The sequence below is a fragment of the Phyllostomus discolor genome, chromosome 4, assembly GCF_004126475.2.
Source record: "Phyllostomus discolor isolate MPI-MPIP mPhyDis1 chromosome 4, mPhyDis1.pri.v3, whole genome shotgun sequence".
Classification (NCBI taxonomy): Eukaryota; Metazoa; Chordata; class Mammalia; order Chiroptera; family Phyllostomidae; genus Phyllostomus; species Phyllostomus discolor.
The window spans coordinates 160,161,235-160,185,265 of NC_040906.2; the positions used below are offsets into that span (position 1 = coordinate 160,161,235).

The 24,031-nt window shown below is 33.9% G+C and overlaps 1 protein-coding gene across 2 annotated transcripts in view; it reads right to left on the reverse strand.

The window, feature by feature from the left end:
• The window catches only part of ASCC3 (activating signal cointegrator 1 complex subunit 3), a 310,528-nt gene that overhangs the window by 152,599 nt on the left and 133,898 nt on the right, over window positions 1–24,031 (reverse strand). For both annotated transcript variants that reach the window (XM_028508379.2, XM_036024518.1), the window contains exon 14: window positions 14,668–14,802. In XM_028508379.2, coding sequence (XP_028364180.1) covers window positions 14,668–14,802 — 135 coding nt within the window. The remainder of the gene's footprint in view (window positions 1–14,667; window positions 14,803–24,031) is intronic.

Here is a 24,031-nt window from a genome sequence, read left to right on the forward strand (position 1 = left end):
TTCTCACTTGATGTTTGTGCAGAGTGATTGGCCTCTCAGAAATCATATCATACATATACTTTATGATTAACTATATTTGGATCATATTGCCACCACTTTCCTCTTTTCAAACATGAGTTACTGTCATTGTCAATCCCATGAATATGGGATGACCTGGGATAAAGCCTGCTGTGGAGTATTTGCTAGAATATAACAGAGCTCTTTCGTGGCCAAGGTCAAGCAAATAGAAGAATTTTGTATGTTATATTAAATTTAAAAATCAATAGAAGAAACAGGGAATACTCCAAAAAAGATAATGGTTCCATTACTTTATGAAATAAGTTTTGGGCAGATAGATTAAAGCTCTAACAATATAAATTAAATTGAATTAAATTTTTAAAAAGGCTGGAGAACATCAGGGATGAAGTAAGGTGGCCACTATAAGCAAGACAAAGCCCAAAGACTGTAAGTTGATAAAAACTCCAGCATAGTAAAAAATATATATATACAAATAATCAAAACATTAACAAGAAAAATATCTGTAACACATATGACAGTGCATGCAATTTAAAACACAATGGGCCAAGGATATGAACACATAGTTTATGGAAAAACAAATTCCAATGGCCAATATGCAAAGTGCTCAGTTTCACTCCTAAAGAAATATCAGTTAAAATAACAAAGTACCATTTTTTCTGCTTATTAATCTGTCATAAACTTAAAAACTCTTACATCGCCCAGTGCTGACAGTTATGTGAGCAAAGTAACTTCCTCAAAGTTATGATTTGAAAAAGTGTAAATTGGAACAATCTCCCTAGTGGGCAATAAGGAATATTTACCAAAATTTTAAATGCATGTACCATGTTGATGAATAAACTCCACTGCCAGAAATTTTCCCAAAGGACATCTCACAACTGCCAAGAGTATGAGCAAGAATTTTTTACTATAGCACTTTTAACAATAAAAAATAACTGAAAACAACAAAGTATCCATCAAGATAGGACTGGGTAAATGAATTATGATAATGTCCGATATATAGACTATTATCTATATAGTTGGTAAGGAAGTTGTTTCTAGGATCAGGTCTTTCTGTGTTTGGAAATATTTCCTTGACATACATATAAAGTGAAGAGAGCAAGACACATAAAAGTGTGTCTAACACTATCCAATCTGTTCACACTAAAACTTACACACACGTATATACAAAACCTTCCCTTGAAAGAAATATAAACATAAGAAGCTTTTTAACAGGAGTTTTGCTTGGAGAAATGAATGGGGAAGAAGTGGTTAAGATCATGACTTATGCAGCTAAATTTATTACAAGATACCTGCTGCTTTCTGAAGTATCCAGATTATCAGTTTTCTACCTTGTTTCCCAGGGCAAGCCTTCCCTGGAGTCCAGGCTCTGCTATCCTCTGCCTACCTGCAGAGATAACAGTTTATCTTGTTCACATTCTCTGAACAGAGCATTGGGTTCTTTAAGGAGGCCATTAAAGACCCAATACTATACTCACTGGATAAATGTTTCTAGACATGGAAATTCAGCCCCCAAAGAACACCAGCTGTGACAAGTAAAGGGAATCAGGTCAGTGTAGTTTAAGCATTGTCTAAGTTTGGTTTCCTCTGGCTTTGCGCTTCCAGTTTTCACAGGTGAACTTCCCAGACAAGGCTTTGGCAGTCAGTCAGATTAGAATGGAATGGAAAACTGCTCAAATAGTCCTTTAGCACACAGAGGGCACTAGGTTCTTTTCTCCCCATGAAAGCATGCAGGGCTTCCTTCCAGATCTTTTTCCTACTTATGAAATGGAAAATCAATGAGTAAGATTAAAACGGAACCACTTCCAAAAGCTGACTTCCAAACTAACACAAATTTATGATTAAAAAACTGGACAAAAAAGACTGGCAGCAAGCAACCGGGGATATCAAAGGAGAACAAATTTGTTTTATTCAACATAAGACCAAAACACATGCAAGATCTTCAGCTCAGACACAAACCGTGAATAAAAGAGTATGACGAAATTGCATAAATGATATACAGTGACTTTTGTAAGCCTTCTGAGGTAGTATGTCTTGATAAGGTACACTTTGCTGTGGGTAATTTCAAATCCATGAGGAAAAAATGACTGCCATTATAAAAACTAAAATTTAATTGTGAGGAGGCAAATATTTTCTCCCAAATGATACCATTCTTTCTCACAATTATTAGCATGCTTTATCAATATTAGAAAAAGTATTATAAAGCTCTCATCTTTGTTAAGTTATGTTTTTATCATGTAATATTTATAAAGCTAATCAGAGTATGACAGACCTGCTTACATGCTAGGGACATAAACCAGTACCTTAGAGTTTAGAGATCTAAGGAATATAATATGCCATCTTTCCCACCCCCTCTGTTCTCTCTGTTTTAAAGGTTTATTCCACTTTAAACTGTGTTCACAGACACATCTAAGATTGGTCCTCTGGCGTTTTTGCCAAGAGAACCATAACTGGCAATGCTCTGTCCCTGATGAGGCAGGCAGGAAACCTGTCCCTCCCCTTCTCAGCATAAGGTCCATTAGTTATCTGTTAACTAGATCAATTAAACCTTGCTATGAGCAGAATTTCTGAGGATCATGTTAAAAATTTTAGGGCCTTTGTGTCAGAGATTCTGATTTTGATATCTGACATGGAAACAGGCAGTGGGAACTGATGATGTACTGTACTACTGGCTCCCTAACAACTGGTATTTTTTTCTTCTTGACTCTATTCCTTATCCTCTGTACTGTTTTTTCCACTCTAGATATGAAATTCTCCACTCCACTCTCTGGAACCACCACTCAGGGGCCAGCAAACTATATCCATCTATTTTCCCACCTTGCCTTAACTGAAACTTGACTCTCCTCCGTGGACTCCACTTCCCATGCATTCCTCTCAAGTGACGGGAGATGAGGTCTCTCTTCCCCGTCACCATTCCCCAACCAGTGTGTACTAACCTTTTATAAAAACCTCTGTTCTTTTAAGGTTCAGTATATCTGGCTCTGCCACCCAAGCTTATCCGGTGAAGACTCGATACCCATGGCTCCTTGTCTTCTGTCCATCCCAATTCCTGCCATCATCCTAGGTGACAGTATTTTCTATGTGGACACCAAGCTCCTCAACCTCCAATTCCCATGGCCTCTGTCCCAACTCAGCTGACCAATGATTATATCCTAGACTTGTCATCAATCACAACTGTATGACTTTTAAAATCACTAGTAAAAGCATCTCCATTTCTGACTGAAGGTTTCCTATAATTCAAACTTGCCCAACTAATTTTTATAAGCTCATTTTTAAATAACACTTCCAATCACAATTTCTCTACTTTCATTCTATTTATTAGTACTTCCCCTCCCACTCCCAATCCACACTCCAGTCCTTATTCTAGTTCTTTACCCAGTTTAGATAACAGAGCCTTTCTGCTATTAACAGACTGGCAAAAGTAGTTAAGAAAAATTACATGCAAGGGAGACTTGAGAACATTTTAAATCCATGATCACAATCTCCACAAGCCCTTAACATCAGACAGCAATTCTTCGATGTCTTATAGTCAGTTCTCACATGTCTCACAATGTCTACATTAGGCACTTATTTTCTCTCCACTAACTACTGATCACCTCATTACCCTTGACTCTCAGGGAATGACCTTAACATCTATTTCATAAAGAAAATGCATCACATCAAAGAAAACATCCTCACCTTCCTGCACATACCTGAAATGTATTTGCATCAGAACCCACCTTTTTAATTTTCCCAATTCCATTATAATAGAAGTACCCTGACTCCATCCATTTCTTTCCTATAAAATTGATCAATCAACTTCAATCCTTTCTCACTCTTTCTTGAATTGTTCCCAGACAATATAAACATATCACTTCCACCTTAAAAAAAATAAAATGTCTACCTTTCTGCACACTGTTTCATATCTTCTAGGTACCATCCATTTTCCTTTTGTATATAAAGTAGCTTCTCAGTACTGACACCTATAATCATCAGCCAACTTGATCTGTTTTTCATTTTCCACTAAGTAAATGAGAAAGGCTCTACATAACGTCACCAATATCCATGTTGCTAAGTACAGTGAACGTTTTGTGACCCTCGCATTACTTGACCTCTCACAGCAGTACTACATACAGATGATCACTTTCTCCTCTTTGAATCACTCTTTTCCTTTTCCTCCATCACATTATCTTATGCTTGCTTGGGGTTCATTCAAGTGCCTTGAAGTCTCCTTTTTTGGCTCATTCTTCTCCAGGTGATCATTAAATACTAGAATTCCTCAAGATTAGTCCTAGGCTCTTTCACCACTCATATCCACTCCTGTGGTTTCCCCACTCCACAACAGACTGTGTTCCTTTTATTAATCCAACTGCTTACTCTCCATCTCTAAATATCCCAGGTATCTGAAACTCAGCATCTTCTTCCATTGAGCAAATCTTTCTCTACTGTTCTTTTTCTTCATAAATGACCCAACTACACATCAACAATGCAAGCCAAACATCTTTTAGAACACAGAAACTTCCAGATCTTTCTTCCTCAACTATCCACAGCCCATTAATCACCTAGTCCTAGCAATTTGGTTTCCCAATATTCCCAACAAATCAACATCTCTAACTAACTATCATCAAATCTAACTGGTGTTCCCATTTTCATTTGCCCTGCCTGTGTTTAATGATCTATTTTTCTATACATACAATTCTGATCATACCACTTCCTTCCTCAAAGTCTTCTAATCATAATTCATCGCTTTTAAGATAAAACACCAAATCTGTAACATGATATACAAGGCCCTCACAGTCTAGTCATTGCTATAAACCTGCCATTTGCCACTCCCCATCATTCTCTATGTTTTAGTAATTCTGATTTTACCCACTTCCTTCAATGTGCTATTTTCTTTTGTCTGAAACTCTTCCTAGAACACCCTACTGCTATACTTTTGCTGTGTAAAATCCTAACCTCCCAATCTTAGCTTAAAAGTCATTTTGTTTAGCTAAGCCCCCCTCTAACACTATCAGTCTAGGTAAGATTCCCCAATTTTACTTTCTCTTAGCACTTTGTCCCTCTTTATTGTTTATTAAAAATTCAATTAAAATAATGTAATTAGTTGATTAATCTTTCTGTCCTGCCAAAACATAAGCTCCATAAAGGTAAAGGGACAGCTACTTTTTCTTCCTGAATATATTTCCATTCCCAATTAAAACAAAGAATATTAATCAGCACAAGACTCCCACTTCCTTCTGTGAGGGCTTCCTATATTACATGAGCCAGAAGGTAAAAACCTATGTTTCTCAGGTCTCTTATAGTCAGGGTACTGAATGCAAAAATCCAATCTTCTAATTAGATGCACTCAGGCAAGAACTAGACAACAGAGTTAAAGAAGAAACCATCTTCCTGCTGTTGTCTTTTGCTGGCAAGAAAGATCTTGGAGAAATGAGGACAGAAAGTTACAGTGGATGTTCTGTATACTCAAGGTTTCTTCATGAATGTTGAAAGATATCTGTAGCAGTGGCTATAGCTTCTCTATTATCCATTTATGATAAAAACATTCAGCAAAGTGGGAATTGAGGGAGCATAGCTCAGCAGAATAAAGGCCATATAGAAGAGTCCTACTACCAATGTCATAGTCAATGGGCAAAAACTAAAACATTTCCCTTAAGATCAGGAACAAGACAATTGTGTTTGCTTTCACCACTCCTATTCAACATAGTGCTGGAAGTTCTAGCCACAGCTATTAGACAAGAAAAAAGAAATAAAAGACATCCAAATTGGAAAGGAGGAAGTAAAACTGTCATTATTCAGAGACAACATGAGAGTGTATAGAGAAAACCCTATAGTCTCCACCAAAAAAACTACTAGACCTAATATGTGAATTTGGCAAAGTAGCAGATATAACAAAGTCAATAATCAGAAATTGATGGGATTCTTGTACACCAACAATAAAGTACCACAAAGAGAAACTAGGAAATAAACCCCATTTACTATAACAACAAAAAAAATAAAGTACCTAGGAATAAATTTTAACCTAGTAAAAGACCTGTACTAGGAAAACTATAGAACACTAAAGAAAGAAACTGTGGAAGAAACAAATAAATGGAAGCTAATACTGTGTTCATGGATGGAAGAATTAACATCATTAAAATGTGTCTACTACCCAAAGGAATCCATAGATTCAACGCAATTCCTATTAAAACATCAATGGCATATTTCACCATCAGTAGGAGTGATTCATTGGTTCTCAATTCAACAGTCCCAATGAATTGTTCCTGCTCTTCCCATCTTACCAACATTCTAGCAAGTACCTCATTTCTTTTCTATTCAAATTGTACGTAGAGTGGTTTGTTTCCTTTACCGAATCCTGACTGATACAACACATCTTCCTCAATTCACTTTAATCAGGTTGACCATAGAATTTATTTATCATGATACCTACTGATCTACTACAATGACTGATATGTAGCTTACATTCAGTAAATATTTACTGAGTGACCACTACTAAAAACAGTTTGGGGCCCATGTGTATATAATCAATTCACAAAGACTAGCCTAGTTTGCATAACCAATTTCCATGTCATTTTGGCCATCTCAATCATTCACTTTAACTTGGGAGAAAGAAAAATACCACATGCTTGGTTCCATGTTATATCATCCTTTCAAAGGTTGTCTTGGTTCTCACATGAGCTACTCTGATATTACTACAAGCCAATTTAGAAACAAATTAGATCCCAGAGAGAGTATTCTAATTAGCAAGAGGGAGATCTCATCTAAAATTGCATTCCTCATGTCCATGTTTTTTTACTACTACAGTATTTTATAATAATAGAAGGTAGCTGAAATACTACATGCTAACACAGGCAAATAAATAAATGCTGAAATATAATAAAAATAATCACCTTGTAAAATGCAATTTTGAGCCTTATATTGATAAATGATAAAGCTTTAAGCTTTATCAATATAAATCTCTGCATCACTAATGTTTAATGACCTTACTTATTTAATTTATGTAATTTTAAAGAGATTCTCCTACTAAAGTATTTTCAAATGTGAGAGCAACAATATTCCAATTAATATACTTTTCCAAACCAGTATGGTTCCTTAACAAGATATATAAATTCGTTGTAAAAAAATTTATTCCACACCTCTAAAATATATGTTAAAGCACAGGAACAAAAATAACTGCAATCAAAATATACTTAAACATAATAGCAAAAGAAGAAAGAATAAAATTCTAATGACACTATCTATGCTCGTTGTTCCTTGACATGGCTATTGGTAATTATGTTGGGAAATCATACTTAAAGTGCAAGTAATGAAATAAAAAATAAACAAGTAGGACTACATCAAACCAAAAAGCTCCTGTAAAGCAAAAGAAACCACTGACAAAATGAAATGACAAGCTACAGAATGGGAAAAAAATATTGTCAAAACATTCAATATCCAAAATACATAAAAAACTCATGCAACTCAAAAGCAAAACAACAAATAAATAAATAAAATAACCAAAAACCCCTCACTAATCAATTTTTTAAAAAAGGGCAAAGAACCTGAATAGACACTTTTCCAAAGTAGATATATGAATGGCCAACAGGCATAGGAAAAGACACTCAACATCACTAGTCATTAGGAAAATGCAAATTAAAAGTATAGTGAGATATCACCTCATGTTGGTTAGATTGGCCTACATCAAAAAGACAACAAATGCTGGTGTGGATGTACAGAAAAAGGAACCAATGTGCACTATCTGTAGAGTTGTAAATTGCTACAGCCAATACGGAAAATAGAATGGAGGGTCATAAAAAATTAAAAACAGAACCACCATATGGTCCCAAATTGGTCCACTTCTAGGAATATATCCAAAGGAGAAACATTAATAGAAAGATACCTTCCTTCACCCCTATGTTCACAGTAGCATTATTTACAATAGCCAAGACATGGAAACAATGTAAGTAGATAAAGATATGGAATATTAGTTAGCCATAAAAATCTAGAAAATTTTCCTATTTGTGACAACATGAATGGACCTTGAAGGAATTATGTTAAGTAAAATAAGTCAAGCAGAAAAAGACAAAACTTAAATGATCACACTTATATGTGGGATCATTTCACAGTACACTTGACCCTTGAACAACATGGGTTTGAACTGTACAGGTCCACTTACATGTGGATTTTTATCAATAAAGGTACAGTTGGCCTTTCGTATCCCCAGGTTTTGTATCCATGGATTCAAAGCAGTATTGAAAACAGTATTGAAAACAGTATTTTTGATCTGCAGTTGGGAGCCCACAGACGCAGAAGGCCAGCTGTATGCATTGTTCTATGCCATCTTATATGAGGGACTTGAACATCCCTGGATTTTGGTATCTGCAGGGTCCTGGAACCAATCTTTCAGGGATACCAAGGGACAAATATGGTTAAATTTTGGGGCAATCAAAAATTATATGTGAATTTTTTATTGCATGAGGTGGGGGGGTCACCTCCCCTAACCCATGCATTGTTCATGGGTGAACTATATATATAAATCGAATCATCATGTTGTACACCTTAAATTTATATGGGATGTAGTTCAATTATTCTCAATTAAATTGAGGTTAAAAAGAGTCTCACCCAGTGAGCCATACGTTAGCTGTATTGAAATGAACACCTTGGCTATGGGAATTTCCCCTACTTGGAGGAAAACCAATCCTATGTTTCAGTACTTAAATTCTGGTCACAAAACTTGGCTCTTCCAACAAACTTCAATAGCTCCCTGCTGTATAGAGTCCAAACTCTTAGTACGTAATTTAAGGTCCTCTACATCCTGACCAAATCTACATGCACCTGACATTTTAGTGAAAATAGAACACCTTCATTTTCCGAGTATGTCCAGTGGTTTCTTTTGCCCAGGTTCTCTTTCTCCTTTCCTTGGAATACTCATGACACCAATTGCTGTATATTGAAATACAGAAGCACTGGTTTGAATAACTTTTCTTTTGTTTCCACTGAACTTTTTGTTCTCCCATGTCATCATATTTTGCTTTACTTATATATACATTTCTAAATCTTCTGTGAGGCTGCATGTGTCTTAAAAGCTAACAGACTCTGCCTTGTTTGGCTGCTTATTTTCAGTGGCACGGGACATTTGTTTAGTTGCATTAAAAATGACATATTAATGTAGAATTAGATATCTTATATACTCTAAAATCATTATTCTTAATAGGTACATAATATTTAATTGAAAGCCTATCCATAGTTTACTTTAAATATTGTCCTATTGTTGGATATTTATGCTGTCTCAATATTTCTTCATAATAAATAATGTGTTGGAACAGAACTCTTGGTACATACTAACTTTTCTTTTAATGTTTCCTGAAAAGATTCCTAGGTTTAGGATTTCAAGGTTAAAGAATGTAGAAAAAAGTTTGGTTCTTAAAATATATGCCAAAATGTTTTTTAAAAGGATTGAATTGATCATTGCCATAGGAAATCCAAGCCTGTGCCAAATCCTCAAATCACCTTCAGAATTGGACATCATCACCTTAGTTTTTGATGATTTATTGGGTTTAAGAGTATATATAGTCCATTATTCATATGACTTTACATACTAATTATTTTCTTCAACAGTTTGTTTACATGAATTGATTCTTCTTTTTGCTCATTTACTTACTAGAAAGTTCATGTTTTGGTTATTAAACAAGAACACATCTACAGATGTGTATTAACTATCCTGTTGTATCGTTACTGACATTTCTCCCAACCTGTTTACTGCCTTTGGCAATTCAATATATTATATTTTGTTGTCCTAAAGCCTTAACTTTAACATGATCACAGCGAATATTCTTTAATGCTGTCCTTTTCTGCCCTTCAAAGCTCATATGTGACTATTTACAGTGTCTACTATATGTCAGAAAAGATCTATGTTGCCTCATTTATAACAAAAATCTTAAGATATAGGTATCTCTGTCACTTTGTATATGAGTAAATTATAACTTGAGGAAGTCAAAAGTCTATGTTAGAGCATCTGAATGAAGATTAATGTCTAGGTGTGCCTTGATCCACAGCCTTTATTCTGAGAGGCTACTTCCCTTTGAAAACAGTAAGTCAAGCTTCCAAAAATTCAATTAAAAACACTGTTCCATTTTTTTTACAGTAAGTCAAGCTTCCAAAAATTCAATTAAAAACATGGTTCCATTAAATTTTTTAATTTAATTTTCTGTTTAAAACAATATTGCACTTTTGACATTATTTCTGTGTGATTACAAAAGACAGTAAAACTGCTACATTATCCTCCAAAAGGAAAGAAGGTTGATATGGTGAAAGAAAAAATAACCTCTGAGAAGATAACATTTTGCACATATTTAAAGTAAAAAATAAGAGAAAGGGGCTATCAGACACCTGCTAGTCTTTATTTAACAGGTATCTTCTATTGCAGGAAGAAATTCTAATTTTATTTGGCCTATACTGATACTGTTAAGCTGCTAAGGCAGAAATAAAGAAAGCTATCAACATGATCAGAAAACTTGTATCAAAGCCAGATTCCATTATTAGGCAAAGGTGAAATCTCATCTATGAAAAACAAGGAGATGGTTGGTAGATGTAGGTAATACAAAGTCATACAATGATACTTTAAGGTAGCTTTGAGGATACATATTATTGGGTTTTTCCCAGTTTTCTGATTTAATAGATACTTACTTCTATTAACTGCATTCATGAGGCTTATTGTATGATTAATCATTTCTTATTGTATTGAGGATTAATCACCTCTTAACATTACTAATATATGTACAAAAATTCATAAACCAGGGAAGTATGGTGGTGGGTAGGAAGATGGAAGAAACACTCACATTCACATTAGAATATTTAAAATCTCTAAAAAAATCTGTACCTAAGTATAAAAATTTATTTGACTACATCTTGAGTGAAACAGAATTTGAAGAGTGTAATTGAAATATTCATTCAACTTGATATAGTTACTTCTGTAAATGTAAGCTGCTACTTTCCCCTGAAGTATGTTCAATTTCAGAGAAAACTGTGGTTTCTTGAGAGTATCTTTGTTGGAGAAGTAGAAAGTAATAATAGGCAGGGTAAATTAGGAAAATTTATCCATATTGCTTGTTATCCTTCCACCATTTTAATATTTAGTTATTAATATATATATTCTAAAAGTAGATTTCTATAATATATGTAAAGTTTTGTAACTGTTCAGCCAGTTTCCAAAATAATTTCATATATCACTTCATTTCTTTATCATAGTAAACTACTAGAACAGATGTTATTTATCCCATTGTTATTCCATTTGATAGAAGAGAAAGCTTCCAAAATATTTAGGTGTTTAAGGACACAGGGCTTCTAGCAGTCAAGTCACGATTAGAGCTTTCTGTTAATGTGCCCTCTTGCTGAGGGCCTTGTCTGAAATTCCTATATACTCCATCTCTTCAAGTTAAGCTACTTCTAGATACTTCATTTTTTCTTTCCCTATTTTCTTGTTTCAGTGAACAATGTGAAAATATGGCAGGTTTTTCACCTAGGGATGACTGTTAGTAAAGATGGAAATAACATGAGGTGTCCTGAAGTATAATTTTCACTTACTAGAAAGAAAAGACTCATTTGAGCTGTGGATAAAGCACAGAAATATCCTTTTTACACACATCACACATAATGTCCAGAGAGAGAGAGAGAGAGAGAGAGAGAGAAGGAGAGAGAGAGAGAGAGACATTCCAATTCCTTAATGCAGTTTTATTTATTATTTATACAAATAAAGTTATAGTGTGTTAAAACTGTGAAGAAATGCCTTAAAAAACCTTATTTGGTAAGTCAGGACTTAAGATGCTTCTATTAAATAAGTAGGGGTAAAGTATCACAGGGACACAGTAGGGATTCCGTTATATTTCCATTAACAGGACCCATGAGGCTAAATTTCTATGTATGACCATAGCAAAATTACCTCCTAATTTTATTTTAATGTTTTGAGTACTTAATTTCCCATTTTTCAAAAACGTGGGAAGAAATATCCCCTACCATCATAGTAATAGCTTCTTCAGAATTGCTAGAATGTTAATACCATTCAACTTCAAAGAGCACTTCAAAGAATAGGAAGACATACACAACCAGAACCAGAACTATAATATAAAATTCTGAACACACGAGAAAACATTCAGGAAGATTACCTTATCTTTTGTTATAAAATAATGTCCACTGTGGAGGAGCCCACTTTTTTGAATATCTCTTTAGGAGAAATGGGGAATACGGCTATGATTAAAAAATATTCTTCCCTTTTATTAAAAAAATGACTCAAAGCCCTCAAGCCTTTAAAAAAATCCCACACTGTATTTTTTACTTGCTTTTGATGGAAGAGTGTTTAGGGGGATAAATGATGACAGACAGAGGTCAGACTTGGGAACACACAGTACTGTGTACACACGATGAGTTGTGGGTTGTGTACCTGAAATCTGTGTAATTTTGTTAACCAGTGTCATCACAGTAAATTCAATAAAAGGAAGGAGAAACAAAAAGAAAGGCAGTGAAAAGTGTAGACTTTGGAGTGAGACTCGCCCAAATCATGGCTGCACTCACTCACTACATGGGAGCGGCAAGGAAATGACTCTCTTGTCCAGTTTCAGTTTCCTTATCTGTAAAATGGGGATAAGAATCTTCAAAGGAACAATAGTGGTGCTGATCACAACAAAATTAAAGTGCAAACATCTCTTATACTTTTCATCTCATAAGTACAAAGGCAAAAAGAAAAAGTAATTTTTGGGTACCCACTATCAGCCAAATACTGTATAAAAGGCTGGGAATATAATGGTGAACAGAAAAATGCTCCTGTATTTACTAATAAATATTGTGGAATTCATTCTTGTTAAAAAATCCAATAATAACAGTTAAATTAGATAAAAATGAAGTACAATAAAATACCAAAAGTTATAATAAAAATAACTACAGATTTTCAAATCTACCCAATTATATTAAAACTTTCTATTTCTTCATGTTTTTTCAGCATAGTGATCTGTGAATCTGTGTTTAATCATGTTGTCCCAATTACTTGAAAAATTCTCTATAAAATTATTTCTATATGCTTTAGAATATTTTATATCTGAATTACTTACATATATGCTATATCAAGGGATAACAATACAAACCTACATCACAGGTTGTTGTGAGAACTAAGTTATATACAGTAATAGAAACCATCATTGGCCCTAATGAACACTTGATACATATTAAACATTATTATAACAATTAAGTAATAAACCTGCTTTATTTAGAACAGTGATAGCTCTTAGAATAGAGAGCTATAAAATAACCAGACGTCCACAAGGTGGCTCTCTAGGCTTGGCTTTGAAACACAATAGACTTGCTTTGTATTTCCAAAGAAATGGACTAAGACTTATGAATGCCAACCTGACTTTTCAAAGACTCTCATAAATTCATAATTAGTACATAACTGGAAGATACAAAGCTGTTTAATAAATATTATAGAATAGAAATCTCATAATATGAAAAAATGAAGAAAAAGAATACATTTTATAGTTTTAAATTGAAAGAGAATCTGACATTCACCCCTGGCATCAGATTATCATACTCAAAATTTAAAATATCATTAAAAGAGGTAGAATTTACAGTGCAATTATAACAATTAAATACATTTTATTGACTGATAAATATGAAAGCTCATAGAACAATGTCTGGCATCTAGCAACTGCTCAGTAAACAACAGTGAAATCTTATTGCATATAAAATATTATATTGTAAAGTCAGTATCATTTTATGTTCATAATTTTTTATTTGAAAATTTATTTCCATAGCTATAAATCATAGCCAACTTTTTCTGCGTAGGGTCAGGGTATTTTAGGCTTCTGGACCAACCACGTAGTCTCATAGCAAGTATTCAGTTTCCTCCCTTGTCCTGCCAAAAAAAGCAGCCACAGAAAAAAGAAAAGGGTCTGGCAGTTTTCTGAGAGAGCTTTAATTGCAGAAATAGGTGACTGCCTTTGGCTCTTGGACTGTAGTTTGCCCACTGTTGATCTTAAATATTATTTGATATAATTAAATAAAGCCTATAAATCTCAGGATACCCAAATTACCTATGGAAGTATGTCTCAAACTGTAATGGGCATAAAATCATCTGGGGATCAAGTTCAAATGCAGATTATAATCTGGTAAAACTGGAGTGGGGCCTGAGTTTTTGCATTTCTATTGAGGACCTTTGCTTTTCAGGTCCTTTGAGTACATACTGAAAAGCTTTGCAGGTGGTCTTAAATTTGTTGGTCTCAAACACTTACATTCTTAAAAGAGCTTTTATGTAGGTATGTCTGTCCATACTGACCCAAGGAAATTAAAGGTGGTAAATTTTTTAAAAATTGTCAATTAGTTCTTTAAAAGAACAATGATAAATATATAGATGTTAACATATTTTATAAAACTTAACTGTCCTTTATGTTTTAACTATACTTTAAAGAGCAGGACTAAACACTACAATTAAAACCATTTAGAAAGAAGTTATACTTGAACACATGCATTGGGATCTTTTGAAACACCATTAATTAAGTCAAGAAAGAAGTCAAGATCATAACATAAAAAAATCTGTAAAATTAGTTTCTTAGAAATTGAACACCATGGATCTTTCATGCATAAAATACCTGGTATATCTGGCACATTATGTACTTTAGCTCTTGTATCTTGCTGTTATTTGTCCCCTACCTGTTTTTCTGCATGTCCATATTCAGATCCTTGTGTAGGTAAAAAGCAGGAAATCTGGCCACTATTTTTTGCTCTTTCTATTAAAGACATAGCTGTTCTTACAGTGGCATTTCGAGCATGTACAAACACCATCACCTGAAATAAAGCAAAGCAACTTATTTAATATTCAAATTCATTAAAAGATGGCTTAATACTAGTCTGGAAATCACTGAATACAAACAACTATTAATTTTTCAAAATAAAACCCCAGTTTACGAACTCTCCAACATCTCCTAATTTTAGAACAAAATACGCATAGGACAGAGGCAAGTTAACTAAAATTCAATAACATGCATTTATTTATTTATTACTAGCCTATAAACTGGCAGATACTAGAAATGAAATTAGTGGGTTATATAAAATGTGGAGTTTAATTTGTGCACATTCTCTTTTGAGGACATGATGCATCTTCACAATCATCTATTATGGGGACAGAATATAAAAAATATGAGAGCTTTACTTCTCCACAGTCAATGGAATTTCCAGTATCATAAACATGTTTAAAGAAACTGAAAACAGTAAAGAACCCTTTTTCTTGGACAAAATCATGTCTAAGAACAACCATTAAAAATACAGTTTAGGGGACTACTGGAAATGCAAATGTTTCTAGAGGTGTTTGGAATTTTTTATTATGGTAGAACTTCCTGTGGAATTATTTACATAGTGACTGGAAATCGGAATGAGGGGAAAGTCTTGTGTCTCTTTGTCAAAGAGACATAGATAAGAGTACTTTCAGGGACAGTCACCAGGCAGAATGTTAAAGGTGACTGAAGAGAATAAACAAGGGAGCAATTAGCATCCTGTATTTGCTGCCTGTTAGGATCTGCCTTTTTTCCTCTTGCTGTTCCTTTTTTGTTCCTTCAATTCTCCCACATTCAGCTCAATCCCAGCCTTCCCAAAGAGCCATTACGATGGTGAAAAATAATTTTATTCTTTCATATGGGTGAGAGATCTTTTTCAATTTTTTATGGTATAAATAAACATATCTTTAGATAACTGACATTTTTACCAAACTGAAACAGACAATCTAAGGAGCGTTGGTATGGGAGCTTTGCATGACTTAGAGACCAGTTCTAGCCACAGCTTCCAATGAAACTGACACCTTTAAATCTCTCTGGAGTCTCCATGGCATTCCCTTTATGGCTCAGCATCGTCAAGTTCCTAATTGTTGCTTCTTCTTCCCAGTATTTCCCCATATTCTGTTAATTATGTTTTCCTAGAAGCTGGAGCTTTGGTGTTCTTTACAGGCTGCATACTTAGGAGGATATGTAACTAATTGCTACAGTAAAAGAGAAGATGATTTGGAGAACTAACACAAAAGTTAAAAGGTGAAGGAGATCTGGGATTTGACCAGGAATGAGATACAGTGACACAGATATAGAGCACATGTTATATAATTAACCCATAGTAACCTTACAAAGTCTGTGTGGAAAAAGTCCAACCATGGTTAATATAACAAGAATGGTTTGCACGACATGGATGGAAACGGGTAGCTAAGGAGAGTGGACTAGAATATGTATGCATGAACAATAACAACTTCACTATACCAGTCAGTGCGGGTGACAGATGCTATCGAATGAGCAGGTGTACTGTGTGGCTATCGCATTCAAAATGATTGAGTGAGTAAGAGCAGTAAATCTGCATCACATTTTTGTGTTGAGCTTGAACATTCCTCTGGGAAAACTATTCAGATGGCTTAGAAGACTGCAGCTAAGGGCAAAAGGTGACTGGCAGCTTCACCACCACAGCATGCCTGCTCATGCATCACGTGTCATGCACAGATTTTTGGTGAAACTTCAAATTACCCAGGTGACTCAGTCCCCCTACAGACCAGATTTGGCATCCTGTGACTTCTGGCTTTTCCTGAAACTAAAATCACCTTTGAAAGGGAAGAGATTTCAGGCTGTCAATGAGATTCAGGAAAATACGGTGGGGCAGCTGATGGTGAGTGGGAGAACTTTATGAGGTCCCAAGGGGCCAACTTTGAAGGGGACTTAAGTGTCATTGTCCTATGTACAATGTTTCTTGTATCTTGTTCAATAAATATCTTCATTTTTCATATTACATGGCTGAACACTCTCTGGACAGATCTTGTATGTTTATAAACTTGTCAAAGAGTATGTTTCACATATGGAATTTTGATTAATATCTACCGAAGGGTAAAATCTCAAATAATAATCATTCATGAAATTGAAATGCTTAAATAACTAATATTCTCTTAGGGCATATTCAAAGTAAAGGAGAGCAGATAATTTGAAGGATAACAGAAGCTCTTCAATAAAAAACTCCCAGTGTTCATAAAACATAAAATAGTATGGCAAGTTATCTAGAGAAATTTCACATGTTAATTATAGTCTTTAAGGATATGAAGCTTGAAATTTCACACTCTGTCAGAGCTCTAACTTATTTGCTGATACTAATGTGTTTTGAAAAATATGGTAAGAATATTTCTAAAGAGTAGACTCATAACATTTATTTCAAAAAGTTTTACAGCTACTAGAAAATTCTTCTGTTTTCCTCATTTTCAACTAAAAAAAGTTGATCTGATAGACTCTCTAGCTTTCTGGGGAAACATCTTTACTTCATAAGATGTCAAGAGACTGTCATTTAATATCACTGTGATATTTTCATAATTACTGACAAAAGTTGTTTAATACTAAGTGAGACAGAAAAGTCTGTTAACCATAATGCCATGATAAGGTTTCCCCAGTTCAGAATCTGTCAAATTCCATTATTCTGTCTATTGCAAAAGGTAGGGATATTTCAACTGTGAATTCCTTTTTAAAAGTGTAAGGCTGATTTTTTTCTTACACAAAAATAAATTTTATCACACATAGCCTCATTAACCTTCAACATTAAATGTTTAAAACCATAATTAAAATAAAGTCTATTATTTTATTATTTTTCATTCATTCATACATTTCAGAGCACGTGGTCACTACCAAGCCTGGAGCAAACTACTGTCAAAAAGAGAGGCAAGGTCCCTGTTCATGGTCTCATGGAGATGAGAATCTAGTATGAGGGATTACGTTTTTCAAAAAATATATTTTTTCACTTAATAAATATTTACTGCCATGTATCTGTGAAATACTCTTAAAAGGAAAAAGATGAAAATAAACAAGACATGGCTCTCTCTTTAAAAGACATGTAAAATTTAAGGAGGAAACTGTACACATAATTAAGGCAGCTGACCCAAAAGATGTATGGAGTGTGGCTAACACAGGAATGTTAAACATCGACCTCCTGGGTCTCCTTAATTCATCCATTCAAGTACACATTTTTTGAAATACATTTTTTAAAAATGGTTTATTTATTTATTTATTTTTAGAGAGAGGGGAAGAAAGGGAGAAAGAGAAGGAGACATCAGTGTGTGGTTGCCTCTCATGCACCCCCTACTACGGACCTGGCCTGACACCCAGGCATGTGCCCTGACGGGGAATTGAACCCTCTGGTTCACAGGCCAGCACTCAATCCACTGAACGACACCAGGCAGGGCTCATTCCAAGGTATTTACACAGTACCTATTGTGTGCCATGCAATGTACTAAGCACCAGTCACATAATAATATGTTCCAAGGTTCCAAATGGAAACATTACTGTTATGGTGAGAAAATCACTAGTAGTCAGCCTGATCTGGTTACAGAAGCAGGGTACAGTCTGGATGGAGGAAGCTATAGCATTAGTTAGAGTATTTACTTTTGGTAATTTTAGTGCATTAGCCTGAAGAAGTACATTGTCTTTCAAAAATTTCTATTACTGAGGCCCAAGGACCACTTCATCACAATTACTGCTGGTATCTATTAAAATAGATTTCTGAGTCTTCACTGAAACCAATTGAGTAAAAATATCTAGGGGTGGTGTATAGATATTAACTCCTACTGAGATGACTATTGAGTGAAAGTAATAATTACCACCAACTTAATTTTCTTCTCCTAAATTAAAAGTTTAAAAAGAAACATAAATAAAACCACCACCAGAAAGATTTAAAAATTTCCCTAATAATCTATCTCAATTTACTTATACATATGATATCAAGAAATATTAAGGTATTTTATATAAGTAGCATAGCCCCAAGATCATTTCCCAGATGGGCTAGGCTTTTATAATGAAACTAAATTTTTACTCCCCATTATTCAAATGCCACATTATGTAAATCCTGTTGAAATAACAGATATGAAGAACATAAGGGAAAATAAAATATGACCCTAAATCTTCATTAATTATTTCAGTTTGACTTGTCAACTTATCATTTTGCAAATTATTTTCTACTGCAGCCAAGAGAAATATTAGTTACAACTTAAAATAGCAATTTCTTTTTATTAAAGAATCCATCATGTCTTGTTTAGTAAAATAAACTGTTTTTCTTATTAGAAATTTTCTGTAGAGGCTCCAACAGAAGCCATTATAAAATTTTTGGGTCTCAATAAACATACTGGATTCTATGGTTTGTTAATTTGGTTAATTAATTTAAATAGATTCATGAAAATTACAACAGAAAGGACACTGTTGTTTCATTTGGCAAAAAAACTCCAAATAAATCTTAAAAACACTGCTGGTAATGGAAGAGCAGTTACATGAACATGTGTCATTAAAGTAAGGCTAGAACAGGAGATTCAAGTCAATATATTGGTAAATTTTAATTGCTTTATAAAATTGTTTATATTTTTATTTAAAGTTTGTCAGGTTAATGGATTTAAAAATATTTTATATACTTATTTTTAGTTTAAAAAGCAATTCAATTTAAATACACATAATAAAATCACGTCTGGACTAGGAAAGGAAGTATGTGAATTTGAACTCTGGTCCTGTTATTTAACTTGCCAAGAAAAGTGTTGGTCACATTTGAGATGTTGATTAAAAGTAATGCATGAGTAACAGCTCAAATGATCATTTAAAAAAACCAGAATGCTTAAGTAACTGATATTGTTTCAGTGCATTCAAAGGAAAGAAGAATGTATTACTTGATAAAGACCAAAAATTGTACTTTGAAATATTATTAAATAGATTATAACTCAGAACAAATGATTTAACCACTTTGATTGTACTTCATTCAGTCCACAGGTAGTTACTAGTGTCACAGGATCACCATAAGGATTGAAGGACATAACGTAAGTGAAAACATTACATTTAGTAAAGCAAGGCTCTCAAACTTCTAGAATAATTCAAAATCATTGAGCAGGCTTGTTATACAACGAAAATGCTACTTCTTCCCTCTACCTCCTTTTCTGATTCAGTAGGTCCCAGACAAGCTAAGAATTTGCATTTCTACCAAGTTCTAAGGAGATGCTAATACTTTTTGCACAGGAACTTAGATAACCTCTGTCAGAGCTGGTAAGTATTAGCATCATTATAAGGGTAATAAACACTAATAAATTTAATTAAGTCTAAACAACTAAATGGTTACATCAGTAAATGACTGTTTTAAAATGACACCTGTGTAAGTATTTATTCCTCATTTATGGAAATATGTTTAGGAATCAAAAAATTAATAGGACTATTTAAGCCTGAGATTACTGGAAGACAGGAGGGAGGAGGCCAAATATTAAAGGTGAAATCTTGACTCAAAGCCTTTCTGAGAAATTTCCACTAAGAAAGAAGCATAAGAAATACCTGAAAAGATGCAACAACCTGACAGACATGAGTAATTATGTTCTAAAGTATATGAAATTGACTCTTGCAAGTGTTAATGAATGAGGCTTGAGGATGAGGAGACTAAGGGGGTTGCCCAGCAATCTGGTTTAACAAGTCCCTTAGGTGATTCTGGTGCTTTTAAAAATTTGAGAACCCTGTGTTAGGCATTCCTTGTTACTGGAAAACAAAAACAAAACTTCTCTGTGCTTTTATCACTCACTCATTCATTCATTCATTCATTTTTATGTTTTTATTGAATTGATTGAGGTGACACTGGTTAATAAAATTATATAGGTTTCAGGTATACAATTCTATAATGCACCATCTGTATTTTGTGTTGCGTTTTTATCACTCCAAGTCAAGTCTCCTGCCATCATCATTTATCCCCATTTTACCCTCTTCTACCATCCTGACCCCTCTTTCCCTCTGGTAATCACCACACTGTTGTTTCTGGGAGAATTTTTTTCTTTTCTTTTTCTTTTTTTGCTTAATTCCCTCACTTTTTCCACCCATTCTCTGTGCTTTTAGAATGGTCTTGATAAGTAGTATCTTTCAGCAAATTAAAAAAAGTCAAATTATTTTTTGTTTTTATACCTTGAATTAGGTTTGTCACCACAGATGTATTTCAGATATATTCATGTGCCACAAGAGCATGTATGCAAAAATAACTTTTATTGCTGAGGTCATATTTCTACATTTGTGTTACCAGGTAAATGCAATTTTAAAAGGTTTCATTCTGTATGTTACAAATCCAAGAGTCATCCGTGGTGCAAACTACAAGTAACACGGGATTTTTAATTTAAGGCTGCCAATGCCAGCATGCTGAAAACTCAGGTCATCTGAAGACCTTTTCACATCAGTAAACAGTTTCCTCATTTATTTTTACACTTGCTTAGTATTCCATTACTTAGAAATAACATAATTTATTTAATTAGTCTTTGTTTGATGGGCATTTATGTTGTCTCCAATCTTTTCTTATTTAAAGCAATCCTGTAATAAATGACTGTACACAATTCATTTCATATGTTTGTGAATATATTTGTTGGATAGTTTTGTAGAAGTGGAACTTTTCAGTCAAAGTATATGTGACTATTCATTAAACTTATTCTGCATATTGTCTGTTTACTATTGGGTATTTTTCCTTATCGATTTATAGGTACTCTTTGTATAAGACAGTATGCTTTGCCTTTTCCTATATTGCAAATATTTTGTTCTTATCTATGCTTTATCTTTTGATTTTGTTTATGGTATCTTATTAAGAATGGAAACAGTTAATTTTTCTATAAATCTGTTAGCACTTTCCTCTGGTTTATGGGAAATTCATAGACAAGGAGTGAAAACAGTCATAAACATTAAAAACATGCTGTAGTTTACAGTGTGGCTCTAAAAATTCAATGTTAGATACAAATAGTTAAATTTTGCTCTTGCACATACACACAAAGATCTGAAAAGATATCTATGATATAGTGCTATGTGAAAAAATGTCAAGTTGAAGAACAATTTTTTTAATATTATCCTAAGTGTATGTGTAAAGAATGTGTGTGTTTAGAAAGAGAGGTATGAACGGATGGACACCCATGAAAGTAATTACCTGGCAAAATGAAAAGGGCATGGGAGGGAGATAAAAAGAACATTTCCTTTGTCTATCTTGTATTGTTTGTATTACCTATACCTTAATACCTTTATAATTAAATATATAAATTATAGTGAACAGGAAAAATAGCGATAACAATGAGGTTATAATAATATATTTATAATGCATACTGTATTACTATGTTTAATATATTTTATTGCTAACAGGTTTATGCTGTTAAGGTAAACATTTAAAGATACATATTTAACAATGCAGGTATAAGGGTTATGGTGTAGTACCTTTTGAATTCAGTGACAAATTTATCTTTTGGTTGACCTGAAAATGTACTAAGAAGAAAAGAGAGACATGTTCTAGCAGAAGAAAATAATAGCATTTCAAAAGAATATGTACAGAAGTCAAAGGTTCAGAGAAGAGAGAAGATCTATATGCTGGTGAATACAGACTTTTAGCAGAAACAGACACATGGACAGAAGAGCAGTAATATCTAGAAAGGCAAAGCACAATATCATTATTTAAATATATACCAAGATAAAGAAAAAATCATTCTAGATTAAAAAATAATAACACTAAAAGTGATACTTGAAAATTATTTTTCTGCTAGGGAAAGATTTTAAAATGAACAGAGAAGGTCATCATCATGGAAAAAATAGAGAGAGATTTTCTGCAAAGCAATAAACATGATATGATAATCAAAATATGACTCAAGGAAGTACAAAATAAAAAGGTAAACAAAACATAGGGAAAACCTTAAGATGATTTTGGAATTGTAAACTGGTAGGACAGTGGACAGGACAATTTTAAAAGGGTGTGGCTAGTAAAAGAAAAGAAAGGAGGGCTCTGATTTTTATGAAGAGTGCAGATGAACAAGGATGTACTTAGAGAGGTATCCTTGAGGGTTAATATGATTGAGACAGAGCTTATAAAGGAAACTTTCATTTAAACTTTCTAAAATACAGCTTTTTAACCAATTAACTAGCAAAAATACATACAAATTTGCAAAATGTTTTTAAAAAACAACAGAAACCCTTATAACTACATGGGAGAGATGGATGTTACTACATTAAGGTTAAATTAAAATAATAAAATATTCCCTGATGCTTCCAGATACATGTGATACTTTATTCTTCTGAACATCCAAAGAATTTGTATGCCCCTCTCTTAAGCATTTATCACTGACTACCTTTTATTTTTAGCTGTTTTTGTGCTTGATTTAGCTCCTCTGAGAGTCTGTGATCATCCAATAATTACTGGACAAGCTCTGAGAATGTAAGAGTGGGTAAGTTACTATGGTGCAGGATTGGAGTTTGGGAAGATGGTGAACAAAGAAGCTGTCATTCATCACATGAACAACATAGGAAGGAAGAAATTCACCCCCCTAAAAAAAAAAAAAAAACATCATCTAGACATCAATTGGGGTCCTCTCTCAAAGTCAGCAAATTACCTGACTTAAAGGTCATGACATTCCAGTTTCTTCATTATTGGGTTTAGGGTATCATCTCTTTAAATCTTTCCTCCCATTGTTCAAAATCTCCACACATCTGCATGTTTCCATGCCTTTACCTATGTTTTACTTTATTGGTTCTTCTGCCAACCTCACCTGAGGACATTTTAAAGCCTGTTCTCCAATAGCTCCAGGGAAAACTAATCACTCCCATACCACTCTGTTCATACCTGGTATTATCTCCAGTTGTGCACAGGTCTCACCACTGTTGATAATAATTACTAGGACTAAGAATAAAATACCAGGATATATCAATAGTGCTTACTATGCACTATGCTTAGTACTAGGTGCCATGAATAGCAACCTAGCTTACTATTAATAACACAATTGAGTAGGCAATTCTATTAGTATTTTATAGATGAGAAAACTAAAGCTCAGAATTTCAATACCTTGTAATTCCTTCAAGGGAAGAACAGGGAATTAGCCTCAGATTTCATATTCCAAAGCTGCTTTCTTTCCATTGAGTTGTATTCCATCCTCAGTGCTGCCTGAGAGCAAGTTCACGCCTTACTACCATATTCTGTCATGCATATTGTGCTCTCGTGTATATCATGCACCCACGTTTTTGGCCCGAACTTTCAGGAAAAAAACCTCTCCTTT